Source organism: Anabrus simplex, chromosome 3 (genome assembly GCF_040414725.1).
Source record: "Anabrus simplex isolate iqAnaSimp1 chromosome 3, ASM4041472v1, whole genome shotgun sequence".
In the NCBI taxonomy this organism is placed as follows: domain Eukaryota; kingdom Metazoa; phylum Arthropoda; class Insecta; order Orthoptera; family Tettigoniidae; genus Anabrus; species Anabrus simplex.
This window is the reverse complement of record NC_090267.1, coordinates 449257731-449273376: the sequence shown is the minus strand read 5'-3', so window position 1 is coordinate 449273376 and position 15646 is coordinate 449257731. Positions and strand designations below refer to the sequence as shown.

General features: G+C 37.4%; 1 protein-coding gene across 5 annotated transcripts in view; it reads left to right on the top strand.

Moving 5' to 3' along the window:
• The window catches only part of Bap170 (Brahma associated protein 170kD), a 484022-nt gene that overhangs the window by 382628 nt on the left and 85748 nt on the right, over positions 1–15646 (top strand). For all 5 annotated transcript variants that reach the window (XM_067143530.2, XM_067143531.2, XM_067143529.2 and 2 more), the window contains one exon: positions 4910–5170. In XM_067143530.2, the coding sequence (XP_066999631.2) occupies positions 4910–5170 (261 nt within the window). The remainder of the gene's footprint in view (positions 1–4909; positions 5171–15646) is intronic.

The window sequence follows — 15646 nt, the reverse complement described above, 5'->3', positions numbered from 1 at the left end:
CTATCTTCAGTTGGTCCAGGCATCGTTTCCGCAGTTGTCCAACATGTTTCCTTCCGTTGACCGTCCGTTCCATGTATACATGAGGTGTTTGAGTGCCAGGCATTCTCTTTACATGCCCGGAACCATTTAAGCCTTCCAGACCTTAGTCTTTTTTCTAGAGTGTGCTCCACTCCCAAAGTTGATCTGACATCATTTCTCACATGATCGTGCCGTGTTTTCTGCATGGTATTCTAAGAAATTTCATTTCACAGGCCTGCAGTTTACTAAGGTATCCAGTCTGCAACATGCTAGTTTCTATGCCATATGTGAGTATGGGAATAAGATATGATTTATACAAGGACATCTCGGTTTGTAGGGGTATCTTCTTGTCCCAGATCAGGGCACATATGCGGTTATTGAGCTCGATAGCTGCAGTCGCTTAAGTGCGGCCAGTATCCAGTATTCGGGAGATCATGGGTTTGAACCCCACTGTCGGCAGCCCTGAAGATGGTTTTCCATGGTTTCCCATTTTCACACCAGGCAAATGCTGGGGTTGTACCTTAATTAAGGCCACGGCCGCTTCCTTCCCACTCCTAGCCCTTTCCTCCCTCATCGTCGCCAAAAGACCTATCCGTGTCGGTGCGACGTAAAGCATATTAAAAACAAAAAAAAAAAACATATGCGGTTATAGAATTTACACCCATTCAGTATAACTTAGGATTTGAAAAATGTCTGTAATCTCTGTAACCACTTGGATACCATCCTTGAAATGAAAATGAGTGAAGAGTTGTGCTTTGTTATTCTTTTTCAAAAGTTCTTAAATATTAGCATAGTAAAACATTTTTATTTTATTTTAAATGATAGGCAGAGAGAGAGAGAGAGATGTAAATTCATTTTCTTATTAAGCTGTCAATTAATCAGTTTAGGTTAATGAACTTACATTTTTAATTGGAATTATACGATAGAAATAACACCACATTTCTTGAGGTTAGACCTAATTAAAATAATATGGATGAAAATACGAGGTTTGAGTTGAGAAAATAGCATTGCGTGTCTTATCTGTTACTGGACTTTTACTGTGTATTTACAGCATTAATAACCTTTTATGCATTGCAAATGTTTATCAACCATTACTGAGGCATTTCATTGACCTTTGTACCTTCTTTCCAACTTTTCAGAACTTGGTGGAGTTGTTAACTATGTTTTTCATAGTTGCCTCATTCTTACTGGAAAGCATTCAAATGTAAAAGCATCTCATATTACTGTGCTGTTTGCAGGAACTTGCACCATTCTCCTGATGCATTCCATGATATGTTCCTGTAAGAATCTTTAAAATTTTCACAGTTTATTACCTCTTTGAAAGAATCCAGTCCCTTAAAGGGTCATTGATGGTGTTGACTGTGTAAGAATTTGTGACCATTCAGACATGACATCTTTCACCCTTACCTTAAACAAGGAATGCAGCTGTATTTTTCCTTTTCATAAGGAATATGGCAGTTTAATTTATACTGTTGGTTTCTAAAATTGTGCACATCAGCTCTTTATCCTTAAGACAGACAGACAGCCAGACAGACATCAATGCATTTTGGCCTATTCATTTTCATAAATTTTTTCCTGCACGTCTTGAGCACTCATCTCCTTCTATAGCTCTTCAAAATCATCATAATTGCTATCATTATACTTTAACTTTCTTTTTTTTTTTTTCAAGAATGGTGAATAGATAGGTGCAGGAATATTCGTTAACTTGATCAGCAGTACAGTAATAATTCATATATGTAAGATGATGTGTAGAATGAGGCGAACAACTGGATAATCTAATGTAAAAGCAGTTGAACATCTGTAGGCTGTAATACTGAGAATCTTTCCAGACAAATCAGTAAACAAAAACTGTTAATTTGGTTTATGATATATTGCTGTTAGAACATCCTTACTTTTGAGTACTGATATGCAGTCTGCCTATAGAAATCCTACACATCCTTTTTGTTCGAAATGCAAAAGAAATTATAAGCTGATTCTTTTGATAAATGTTGCACTGTAGTTATAAGCAGGATAGAATTTATGGATGGTCTCATAATTCAAAAGTACAGAGAGAATAGATTATTACTGTAATGTTTGTATGGTGGGAGAATTTACTTTCATGGACTTAGGCTTCATGCTGTCCAGCAGCAAGAGGTTGTTAGCAGAGTGATTGTGTAGAAAAATACCATTTATTTACATGTATAAAAATGGAGCTACCCTCCCAGTAGAGTTCTGCTGCATGTACGTTTCACAGATAATCATAAAGGCACTTTGGAAATCAAATTAGTACCCTCTTGGGCTATTCCATTTGTACAGTATTGGAATAATGCATATTATAGATCAGAGCAGTCTTATTTATTGCTTATTTATGAATAAGAAAAATTTACAGTTCACGCAAATAGTGGAGAACACTCATACACGCAGAAGGGGAATAGCACGGTGGGGAAGAGCGATACGATGAAACGGGACAAGCATTTGGTGACAAGCGAGATGAACATACATAGGACCGTATTAGCCATTTTACAAGCCAAGCCATATGAGATATACAATCTTACCATAAATTGAAGCATTACTGTCAAGAAGACTTTCCACAGATCCTTCCAGTAATATATGTCTCTCCCTCTCCCCCCTCCCCCATCACTTGACAAAAGACTATGGATCAGTGATCCACTGTTGCTATTTCCACACATAAGAACACGTTTAGAAAATGACCCTCCCAATGTTTCTTCATCTTCTGTGTCTGTTTCACTTCTCCTGGCAGTGTTGGACGATTTATAATCTCCTTCACTTGCGGTATCTGTATTGCTTCAATCACTGTCACTGTTTGAGCCCATTTCTTCTGACATGATCATCTCTTGTGCTTAGTCCATTAAACCTTCACTTGAAGTGTACTGGTCATCAACTTTCATTAGGTGCTCACAGCATTTCTTCCAGTCCACTTTTGTAATGGATCCAATTTGTTCATCCATGAGTTTTGTTTGATGAGTGATGCACTGTAGTTATAAGAAGGATAGAATTTAAGGATGGCCTTGTAATTCCAAAGTACAGAGTGAACAGATTACATCCATTCTCATGTCATATTATGTTCATTCTTGACACTTGCCTATATCAGCGCAATAGGATAACAATTCTGGGTGGTATGGAGGAAGACGTAATATGGTATGACGGTGTTGGGATAAAATACTATTTTATAAGTGCACAGGACTGGTTTGTTTATTTTGATTAATGAATATAACTGGGGTCTCAACATGTCCTGGTGGAAAGGAATTCCCTTTTCTGTTATCCAAGACATCATTTTTCTCCTTGTATAGTTTGATGTCGGAGCACGAGTTATCTGCTTGTTGTGGTAAGGAGCATTGTCTATTACGAAGACAGTATTAGGTAGTAAATTAGATATTAATCTCTCCTTGAGCCACTTTTCGTAATTAGTGAAATCCATTTCATTGTGATGATCTCGTTTTCTGGCCAAATTTAAATCTTATGTTGGCATTCAGTTCAAAACCATCCTCCCTGCCGGCATGGATGGTAATTCTGTTTCCTTTTGATACAGGTTTAAACAGGCCTTGCAGTGAATTATCACTCCATCCATATGGTGCTGTGTGAGAAGTGTGAATGTAAATCTTGTCCATATAGACAATTGGATGACACCCATTTCTGTACTTTCAGATACTTTTTAAGTAAGCAATTTGTTTGGCCCTGATACTGCTTTGTTCCTGGATTACTTTTAAGTTATTCCTTGTGTTCATCCACTTAGATCCGAGAATGCAAAGATTTTTCAGTGTGTGCATTTATACTGTGTAGAGATGAGAAGAATGCAAGAATTGGGAATGTGGCCTGCAAGCACGAACTTCCTGTTCTGCCCAGACAGATCGGCTCTTATCTGCTCTTATCTGCTACACGAAAACATTGACTCACACTTTGCAGTTTGGTGGATTACAACTGTCTAGGGCGAAGAGCTCCCAGTAGAAGATAATATAAAGTCGCCTAGGTAGTAGCGGGGTTGCTAGGGTAACCATTGCGTCACTGGGTCTGCTGGTGAAAACCCCTTCGCCTCGTGCCTCACTGGGCATGTGCATTCTTCTGATCTCCCAACAATACTTTCTTCTAAATTTATTAAAGTCTGTAATTTCGCATGAATCTTCTTTAAAGTGGGTATCCTCTTATCTGTAACGTAGAAATTAATTACCATGCAGCAGACGACTTGTTCATTAAAATTATCTGAAGTCACCTTTTAAGATCTTCTGGGCCTTTCCTTGCGAGGTGTTGAAAATTACAAAAGATTCCCCTGCCAGTTCATTCTTGATTTTCCAGATGGAAGTAAAGGATACGACATTGGCCACTTGTTTCAATGTGATTTAAGTTTCAATGGAGCACCATGCACAGCTTCTTTTTTCATAAGTTGATAGACATTAGCCATCACTTCACGAGTTTGACTGTGAGAAACTTTGCCCTTTAATTTGCTTTGCACCAGTGGCATCTTCAACTACAAATGTTTTCCCACAGAGTAATGCCAGCTGAGCACTTCGTCAGACATGATGGCAACACATCTTCTGCAAGGGGGCAGACTGAGTGGGGAGTACTAGACCTGTAGACCAGGCCTACTGTGCATCTTGTTTACATGGTTTTCCACTATTTGCACGAGCTGTATTCATATATTTATGTATCTTGTCTCATTGAATTCATTGACTGTATACTTTAATAAATAACACAGATGTTGTACTTCCCAGTAAAATGGTTTTTGTTTTGTTTTGTGATTGTTAGACAAAATGTAGGGTCATAGGGAGACTCTTGAACCTGAAGTATTAATTAGAATCATGGGAGCAAAATATTTTTGTTAACTTGCATCAGTATTATATTGTAGGCAGGATTGTAATTGAATATATTGTGATATTATGTTTACTTTTCATGACAGGTGACTCAGCGACAGCAGCAGCAGCGCTTGCTGCAACAGCAGTTGCAAACACAATCACCTCCTCCTCCTTCTCAAAAAGACTGCACCTCGCCGCCACCTCTGGTACAGAGTAGTACACCATCCAAAGTTCAACCTACTCAGTCAGGAACTCCTACTGCTGTCATAGTGAAAAGTAAAATAGTAACAGCAAAGCCTCCTGATCCAAGACAACGGTTATCTCGTATCAATGGTGCCAGAGCTCCATTGCAGCTGCAATCGCAGGTACAGTGTATTTATGGCTTACATTTTCTTCATTCTGAAGTGTGTCCAAGCCTGCACCCCAATAAATGTCTTTAAAAAAATGTGTAAATATGTCTTAAGAAATTAAAATTACTTAATTGTTGAGGAATCAGTAGGAATAGAAGTAAGTAGGTTGGCGATTTGAATGGAGACATCTGCTAATTTATCAATGGCTTCATTGAAACAAATGTTCTGTATGGTTTTCTGTTTAATGTTTGAAGATTGTCTTGAGATGGAAATGTTTTTTAAAATATTTATTATTATTTAAGATAAACTACCTTCCTTTTCTTTGCCTTAATGTGAATGCATCTTTCTGGCAGTTTTAAATTGCTGACAGTATACATTTTTGTTTTAAGAGGAAGTACTACCATATATTAACTATTCTCACTGATTGTAAAGAGTTGAACTGATTTGGTGGCAAAGGAGTGATTCAAGTGGTCTTCAACCTCATTGTAATTGGCAATGATCTTCCATTCTGGGAATTCTTAAAAATCTGAATTAGATTAGATTAGATGGCGAGTGGTTATTGTGTTAGCAGGATTAACATGCCCTAACCAGTTGTATGCAGCTGTCTACTGGTAACTGAAGCTATACGTGGCCCTATGTTTATTTTGGTGTAACAACACACCCATTCTGTTTGCTAGTTCTTGCTTCCTACGTAGAATATTTTGGTGTAATTTCTCCTAGTTGCCTGAGTGGTCTTAATATGTTTGTTTGGGCGGAGGTCACGGTTTAGAAAACCTCAGAAATCTCACCATATACAGGGCCTCAGTGATATGGTTACCTGACTCTTAAAGTGTTTCCTAGCTGTACATTTCTGCTTTACTAAAAGCAATATTGTGTTTTAGTGTGTTCATTTCGTCTCGTTCTGATTAATCACATAAGACCATAATATTGTATAACAAGAAGCACTCATACATTTTTATGAACTATCAGAATCTATTCTAACTCTGAAGGAGTATGTTTTTGATTGATGTCATATGAAAGGAGAAAGTAGACAGCAGCTTCTTCTAACAGTGTGTCAAGAACGTGATACAAACCTCAACACCTCAAATAACCTTTTCAGCTGTATTGGAATGCCAGAAAGCTGATGAATTGTTGTTCAAACTAGCCATAAGCAACAAAAATAAGAGTAGTGTGTTCTGTGAATGGTGTGAAATAATGATCTATGATTTCTAAAAACTTGAAATTGGCTTTTGCATTGTGTACAGTATGCAATATGTTTTCACAGACAAAAATGCTGCATTATGATGCAACGTGTATACTGCATCACGTGATACTCGTTTACTATGTTGGTGTGATGCATCACACATACAAGTCATATTTGCCAACAACAGTTGGTCAGGACAAGGTTTTCGCAGAATAACAATGCAGTTAAAGACAATTCCACGAGAAAATGACCATGCACGTGAACATCTAAAATGCAGGCAGTCACAATGTAAAATGTATAAAACTATGCAAATGTATTAAGTTTGATCTTCACAAATGGGATTAACAATAAATTATTTATAAGGGTTTAATATACTTAATAAAAAAGTCATTCATGTCACTAGTTGCCAGTTTCCACACATATATATATATATATATATAAAATATCTCTTGACTGACTGACTGACTGATTCATCACCGCCAAACCAAAACTACTGGACAGAAAGAAATGAAATTTTGAGGATACATTTATATTACAGTCTAGGTGCTCACTAAGGAAGGATTTTTGGATATTCCATTGCTAAGGGGGTGAAATGGGGGATGAAATTTTAAAATGAGTGTATCTATATCTCAAAAACTTAACAGTGTAAAGATGTGAAAATTGGGATTCGGAATCTCCTTTAAAAATAAGGAAACATATTTTTTTTTGTTTTCGGGAAATCCTCTTAAGAGGGGTGAAAGAAGGTGAAAAAGGGGTTGAATATCTTTTATGAAGATACTTATATCTCAAAAACTTAAGATGTTAGTCATGAAAATTGGTATTTGGAATCTCCTTTAAAAATAAAGAAATACGTTTTTGTTTGCTTTTTAGAAAATCTACTTATGAGGGGGTAATCAGGAGTGACAAAGAGGGTGGATTTTTAAAATGAGTATATCTATCTATATATATAAAATAAGAGTTTTGTCTGTACATTGCTCAGAATTTAAAAAGGATGGTATTTCTATATCGGTCATGTCCATAGTAACAAGGAAATGCACTTTTTAAGTTTCCGTAATTTCTGTCTGTCTGTCTGTCTGTCTGTCTGTCTGTCTGTCTGTCTGTCTGTCTGTCTGTCTGTCTGTCTGTCTGTCTGTCTGTCTGTCTGTCTGTCTGTCTGTCTGTCTGTCTGTCTGTCTATACACACATCATGAGAAAACGGCTGAAGAGAATTTAACGAAAATCAGTATGTAAAGTAAAGTCGGGGGATGAGCCACTACAATCTAGGCCATAAATAATCTTATTCACGTTAAGAGAAATGGTAGTTTAGGGGAAGGCCTAAAAATTAATTCTCAAATATTTATGTTATTAGTGGTCTTACCTTAATGAAAATCGGTATCCAAAGTCAGGGAATAAGTCACTACAATCTAGGCCATAAATAATCTTATTCACACTGAAAGAAATTGTAGGTTAGGGGAAGGGCTAAAATTTAATTATCAAATATTTATGTTATTAGCTGTCCTATCTTAATGAAAATCGGTATGCAAAGTCAAGAAATAAGTCGCTACAATCTAGGCCATAAACAAGTTTATTTATGCTGAGTGAAGTGGTAGTTTAGGGAAAGGCCTAACATTTAATTCTCAAATTTTTGTGTTATAGCGGTCCTACCGACAAATACGACATAACTAAAGTTGTATAGTATTATATTTCCGATTATTTATGTCTTATACATTTTTACCATACCTGCTATGATAACAGAGATATTTGTGAATTTGGATTTTTGTTACCAAATCCATATCAGCACTGAGTCACGGGAAAATGGGTAAACAGAATTTAATGAAAATCGTTATGTAGAGTCGGGGAATAAGGAACTACTGTCTACGCTATAATTGATTTAGTAAAACGCCCTAATTTTATAGAGTCGAAAGAAAACTAAATGCGATAGCCTACAATACAAAAACCTCATAACATTGATCAACAATAACATTACATTGACCATTGTTTGTTGTAATGTACTTTGTGTGTCTGTTGCCACTCATCTCCGATGGATAGGACTACTGCTGTATAGCGATTTCTTTTTTGTTTTTGTTTTTTGAATTTGCTTTACGTCACACCGACACACATGGGGTTCATGGCGACGGTGGTATAGGAAAGGGCTAGGAGTGGGAAGGAAGCAGCCCTGGCCTAAATTACGGCACAGCCCCAGCTGTGAAAACGAGAGAACACGGAAAACCATCTTCAGAGCTGTCGACAGTGGGGTTCAAACTCACTATCTCCCGGATGCAAACTCACAGCCGCGTGCCCTAACCGCACGGCCAACTCGCCCGGTTGTACCGAGTATAACAGCTTGCCTGAATATTGGCGGGAAGTAGCTGGGGATTCGGATAACTTTCTTCTTTAGCATGGCGTTCCTCTGGTTCATAAATTTTCTGATACTACTGGTACGTAACAAACTGGTTCATCATAGCATTCGAGCTACTCAATCCCTACTCTTAGGCACTGGTTGGAATGAACAGTGTGCATATTTAGTGGAATAGTGGTAGAAGAGTGTTCACGGCTGTCTGTGGCCTGGTCATTCCAGCTCTGAAACTTTGGAATCTTAAATCGGCACTGTAGTACTGTTAGTTAAAAGTGAGAAAATGTGCGGTTTTTCATTTGATTGAGTATTTTATAATGATAACATTTCTTTTAATCGCTACTTTCCTACTGATGTTTTTGTAATGGCCTAACTTGACTTCAGTTAGGAAAACCACAAAAGTTAGTCTTTCTGAGAATCCCATAGTGAAGCACGGGTACATCAGATAGTCTACAATATATCTCAAAAACTTAACATGTTACAGGCGTGAAAGTTTGTATTTGGGATCTCCTGTAAAAGTAAAGGAACATGCATAATTTGTTTTCTGAAAATCCACTTAAAGGGAAGTGTTAAAAGGGGTGAATTTTTAAAATGAGCATTTCTACAGTATATCTTGGAAACATATCATAGACATGAAAATTGGTATTTTTAATCTCTTTTAAAGTAAAATGAATTTCTTTGTTTTCAGAAAAAAATACTTAAGGGGAGGAGTAAAAATGACTGAAAAGGGGGATTGAATTTTTTATTAGGATACTGGTACCTCCAAAACTGAAGATATTACAGACGTGAAAATTGGTATTTTTAATCTCCTTTAAAAATAAAGAAACAAATATTTTTTGTTTTCGGAAAATTCACTTAAGGGGGTTGTAAATACGACTGGAAAAGGGGTTGAATTCTTCTTATGAGGATTCTTATATCTCAAAAACTGGATGTTACAGATATGAAAATTTGTATTTGGAATCTTTAAAAATAAATATTCTTTTTTTTTTTTTTTGGAAAATCCAATTAAGGGGAGAGGGATGAATGAATTGTAAAAAAGTTGAATCCTTTGTTTGAGGATACTTATATCATGAAAACGAAGGATGTTATGGATGAGAAAATTGGTATTTGGAATCTCATTAAAAAATAGACATGCATATTTTGCGGCAGGGGAGGGGTGTGTGGAATCAACTTAAGGGGGTGTGAAAGAAGTTGAATTTGAGGTTACAAATAAGAAGTGAACTTTAACACATTCGCTCCCGTAGATGCCTTAAGGCGTTTAAAAGCAGCCTATGTGCGGGATCGTATCCGAGTTAAGGCATTTAAGGTTGTTTTGAATTTGGCGCTAAATTCGTACGAAGTCGTAGTTCGTGTTGCCAGCCATAGATGGCATATAAATGAACAGTCCCTCATCCTGACTACCTGAACAGAGGGTACATTCCAATGCTTTCTTTCTTTTTTCTTTGAGTAAACACGGACCTAAGCCAGTCATAGTATTCTTGTGAGGGTGTGTAGTGAAGTGTGTTATTGTGTTGCGATAACATGACTGAATTACGAACACAGTTTACGAAGTGAGGAAATTGAAGACATACTACTGAACGATGATTCTGGTGATGAACTCATCCCTGATTTCAGTGATATTGAAAGCAATTCCGATGATGATATACCAGACTCTGGGCAAAGTGAAATTCAGCACATTCAAATAACTGATACGCATCCGTCTTACTGCCCACTTGCAATAAAATTCACTGGCCGGGTAGGATTAAATGTTGACATCGGAAATAGAAATTCATCAGTTTCATCAATTTATTTGTAAATGACAATTTCCTTCAATATGTACAGTATGCCATCAAACAAACCTTTATGTGGAACAAGTTATTAGTGCAGCACTGCGACCATTCACTAAATAGGCCTATTATTTTTTTCAGACATGGAAACAGGTCGACGTAAACAAGTTGAAATTTTTTTTAGGATTAATGTTTGTAACCGGAATAATTGTACTGGAAAATGTACTGGACAGAGGACACTATTTTCGACTCGCCGATTTTTTTTTGAAGACCCTGGCATGAACCTGGTTCGAAAACATATTGTCATCCTTGCACTTTAACGACAGTAGTCATTATGAGGGGAATCCTGATAGGCTATACAAAATTAGGTCGATTCACAAAAGGCTCAGCAACGAGTTTTCGTACAGTAACATTTAATGTAAAATAGAGCACTATAGAGATAAGGGGATTTAAAAAGGCTTGGCTGGAGGTTTAAATCACCTGCCAAGGGGCTGGTGGTCAACGTGTTAAACAATACACCCCTAAGGGGGTTTTGACTGGGGGGGGTGAGGAATGATTACAAAAATATGCATTTATATGAAACCGTTTGAATTATGACGTTAAAATTTCAAATGATATCCTAGGTGTTAAGTAACAGAAGGTTTGAAACAAATTTAACTGCTCAGAGAGTTAAATGGGGGTTAAGATCCGAAAATAAATATATTCATTCCTTCCTCAGAAACGGTTTAACGTATGAAGGCAATTCCAAACAGCGGTGTATATTTTAAATCCTAGGTATGAAATATTTTTTATCGTTCCACCCCTAAAGTGTTAAATGAGATTACCTCCATAGACAAAATTATTCATCCCTCCAAAACTGTTTCACGTACAAAGTATTAGTTTTACGAGAAGGTCTTCTTTTATGTCCTAAGTGTACAATATTGTATACTTCAAAACATTTAGGGGTTTAGATGGTGGTTGACTCTCAAAACCACAATATCCTGTCTTGCAAAAGCATTTCAGGCACAAACTTAATTTTTTAATGAAGGGTGATCTTCTACATCCTAGATGTTAATAAAATATTTTTTGAAACATTCACCCCTTAAAAATGTATTTGTTCCTCCATTACTGTTCGATGTACAAAATCAAATTTTTACAGGTTGGTCGCTTTCACATCCTAGATGTTAAATAAGCTGGGGTTTAAAACATTCAAATTCTTCTGTATGGGGTTCAAATGAGTTGTTAGATCAGAAAATAAATAATCATTCCCCCAAAACCGTTTGACGTACAAACTGAGAGTATATTTTACAGGCACAGCTGACAGTGGACTCTCTAAAATGTAAAACTTTGAAAACTTTCAGTTTAAAACTGTAGCGAAGCACAGGTATCTTGCTAGTTAAGGTATTAATTAAAGAATTGACTGAGAATGTTCATTTTTATTTTGTTTATATTATTTAGACATTAAAGGGACTAGGAAAAAATTCCCAAAGAGAGGTAGAAACCCTTCCTCACGTTTTGGGATCTTGCCCTCACGGAGAGAGGCTGCGGAATGCCAGGCATAACAAGATTCAGTCCTTCGTAGCAAATTCCCTCAAAAGGAAAAGTTATAAAGTCGCAGAAGAGGTATCCAGACTTCCCGATAGCAGTAGCAGTAGGAGAATTGACATCTTAGGCTACAAGGAATTGGAGGGTGTGGGAGTTATAATAGACCCCACAGTTTGTTTCTAAATCTCCACATATCAGAACGAAGACTTTCATAGGGAAAAGAAGCTGATGTATGAACCGACCATAGCTTATTATAAAGATAAATTTGGATTGAAGGACACTTATGTGATAGGATTGATAGTAACTCGAGGGACTATTCCTTGATTCATTGTGAATTTTTGAAAACAGTTTAATTAAAACGTTCCAGAACTGCAAACGATTTCTTTACTAGCTTAATAAGGTTCCATTTTGTTGCTCAGAAATCATTACTACATGCTATAACTGTTATAATTTAAAGACATTATAAGAATAATGTAATCAACAAGTTTACAATTGAGGGGCTGACATGGGAAAGCACTTAAGTCCAAAACTGCAGTTTTACAGGAGAAGCAAAAAACTGTTTTAAAGGTCTTGTTTGAATGATTTGTTCAAAAAACTGTTTCGAAGTCCTTGTTTGAATGATTTATTCATTATAACAATAATACCAAAACCATTGTCAGGTTTGAGAACACACCAAAACCATTGTAAAGTTCAAAAACATGAAAAAAGACAGATTGCATAAACAATTTGAATTATAAGCAAATGTTGCGGTAAAATTCCTTGTACTCTTCATCTAAGTAAGCCACCTTCGACAGTAAGTCCTTCTTCTTGGTCTCATTGATTGTTGGAGTACTCTGGATTGGTGGAAGATCTCGAAGATTAGCAACATCATTGAGGGATGAAATTTCAACTTCTGAAATTCTTTCTTGAAAACCCTGCTGAAAAATCTGTAACTCGTTTGACATTCAGGATGCTTTATTTGATCATCCCTATAGATCCTGTGTACATTAAGGTCTGGGCTTAAGTAAAGCTGAGACGATTGATGCCTAGAATAATGGTTCTTTTCTGCTGGAAAAGACTGTACATGGGCTTTGTTGAGATCCCTATCTTCATCAGTATATTTGAATTTACAGGCATTTGAGCGTGGATTTCGCCCTGTTATGTCCTTTCAGACTAACTGCCCTTCTTTTTTCTTACTTATCAGACGACCTAGGTGATTGTCTGATATCCCCAAGACACCACAGAATACCTTCCTGCAAACTTTAACGTGGCCTGCAGAGGTTGGTAATCTATAAGCCACATTTACCTGACTATCGCGAGTAGTTGGTGAGTCACCCTCTTGTTCAGTTGTTGAAACCCTCTTTCTGCTTATCTGAATAGGTATTAAACTCATCAGTCCCATGAGAAAGTTAGAGCGCGCTGAGTAATCCTCTTTCCAGAAATCGTTATGCAATGTCTTAGCTCCTTGAAGCAGGTCCTCATTCGTTGTACACTTGTTGCCAGGCCTTTTTCAATTAGGCTGAAAAGACTGAAAACACTGCTATAGCCTATCACACCAGTTGAAACGATAAAACACGTAAGCATAACCTTCAAAACTCATGAGTACTTACCTATTGGAACGGACGAGGCTGATCACGATAGAAGTCAAGGGGACGATTTGGTAGCATTTTAAGTTAGGTATTTATCACAAGAAACCCTCCATTATTATAAAAGAAACACAAATTCGTCACTATTAGCTAATAAATGACTCTGCAACTCCATACATTATTATGACTCAAAGCGATGAGAACCACTCCCGCCTAAGACAGACAAGGTTCAACGGACATACGTGCTTCTCTATGCCAGGGTGTCTAGACTTACAACTGATGCCATCTAGCGACCTTCAGAGGAGCTGAACTAAATGAGGGACGGACTTACGGGTTTCTCCACGCCATTGGCATTGCTTCTTACTTGCATATCCGCGGAAAAGAAAACGAAGTGATTTGTGGACTTATGTGCTTTCCCATGTCAGCCCCTCAATTGTAAACCAAAATTATACACTTCATTGTTTTGTTATGCTTTGTCCGTTGTGGCAACCTTCTACTGAGGGAAGTTTTGTAAATAAAATAAATATACTGTATATAATTAAGATTTTTCTGTAAGATGCTCCATAAAAAGTAATTCTCTTACCAAGAAATATGTTTTTCTCTTGGCCACGGGGCTCGTATCTTTTCGTCATTTGGGCCTACTGTTTTCTCCTCTCCCAGTACTCCTTCATTTTCTGGCTTTGAGCCAGTTTTCCTTCCTACGTCCACATAAGTCTGCTGGTCATCACGACACACTCAGAGGCATAGGGAACAGATGGTTTTACTACTGCATTGTACTGCCTGAATTTGAGGTTCTTGGAGAGGTACGTTGATGCTTAGATGCTTCTGCAGGAGTAAATGAAATCACATATGGCTTTTGGTGCCGGGAGTGTCTGAGGACATATTCGCCTCACCAGGTGCAGGTCTTTTGATTTGACGCCGGTAGGCGAACTGCCCGTCGTGATGAGGATGAAATGATGATGATGAAGATGACTCATACACCCAGCCCTAGTGCCAGTGGAATTAACCAATGATGGTTAAAATTCCCGACCCTGCCGGGAATCGAAAATATCACTTCTAAAAATTGGGTGCGGGTCTTATTCAAGCCTTTCATTTCATGGCGCTATACTTCACGCGTCTTAAGGCATGTTTTTAGTGTATTTTAGTTTTAAGGGTTAGCACTGGATATAACCACTTCTTCTGACAGCATTTGTTTGAAAATAACAAGTGGACATGTGTGTACCGTATTCTTCTCTCTTATGTATCTCATGTGATAATGGAGATTTGTTCTATAATATGAATGTGTGTAAAACTTCCCTAAAAGCTGGCTGTAGTTTATAAGCTCAGTAAAATTATTTCTAAGTACGGAACAACGCTGAAATCAAACATCGGTACACTCGTGATCGCTGTGACTTGGCAACCAAGCTTCTCGGCACACACTTCCCCAACCTCAAACACACTTTTCTTTTACCGTAAGCATGATGCAGCAGTCAGTCTACAGTTTCACGTTCTTAAGAGTGCCACGTGTAAACATGAATTCACCAAAGCGTTTGGAGTCTTTTACTGTAAGTGTAAAACTGAAAGTTATAAAGAAAGGTGAAATGATCAGAAATTGTGCCGCCGGTAGGAAATACAACATAGATGAATCTTGTATTCCAGATTGGAGAAAGAAGAAAGATTTTCTTTTAAACAGTAGGGTGATCGTTGAGTTTTCCGCAGGCCGAGTTCACACTTTCCTGAAATTGAAAGGATTCTGTACAAATACGTAACAGAAAGGTGGGAACTGGGATACGGTGTGTCTACCGAAATGTGCCAATCAAAAGCATTAGAAATCGCGAAAGAACTTTCAATGCCCGAGTTTAAAGCAAGCCGAGGGTATATCAGAAATTTCTACGAGAGGAATGGGCTGAGCATTAGAAGATGTACCTCAATTTCACAGCATGTTCCTACTGCCTGTGAAGAAAAACTGTTTTCCTTCCAGCGCCATATAGCTCGGTTGTAAAAGAAAAATTCATGTCTGCTTTCCCAGATTGGAAATGCAGATCAGACACCAGTTTATTTTGAAATGACATTGAGCAGTACTGTGAGTGTTAAGGGGTCAAAAAGTGTTACCATCATAACGGGTGGTAATGAAATACAGAG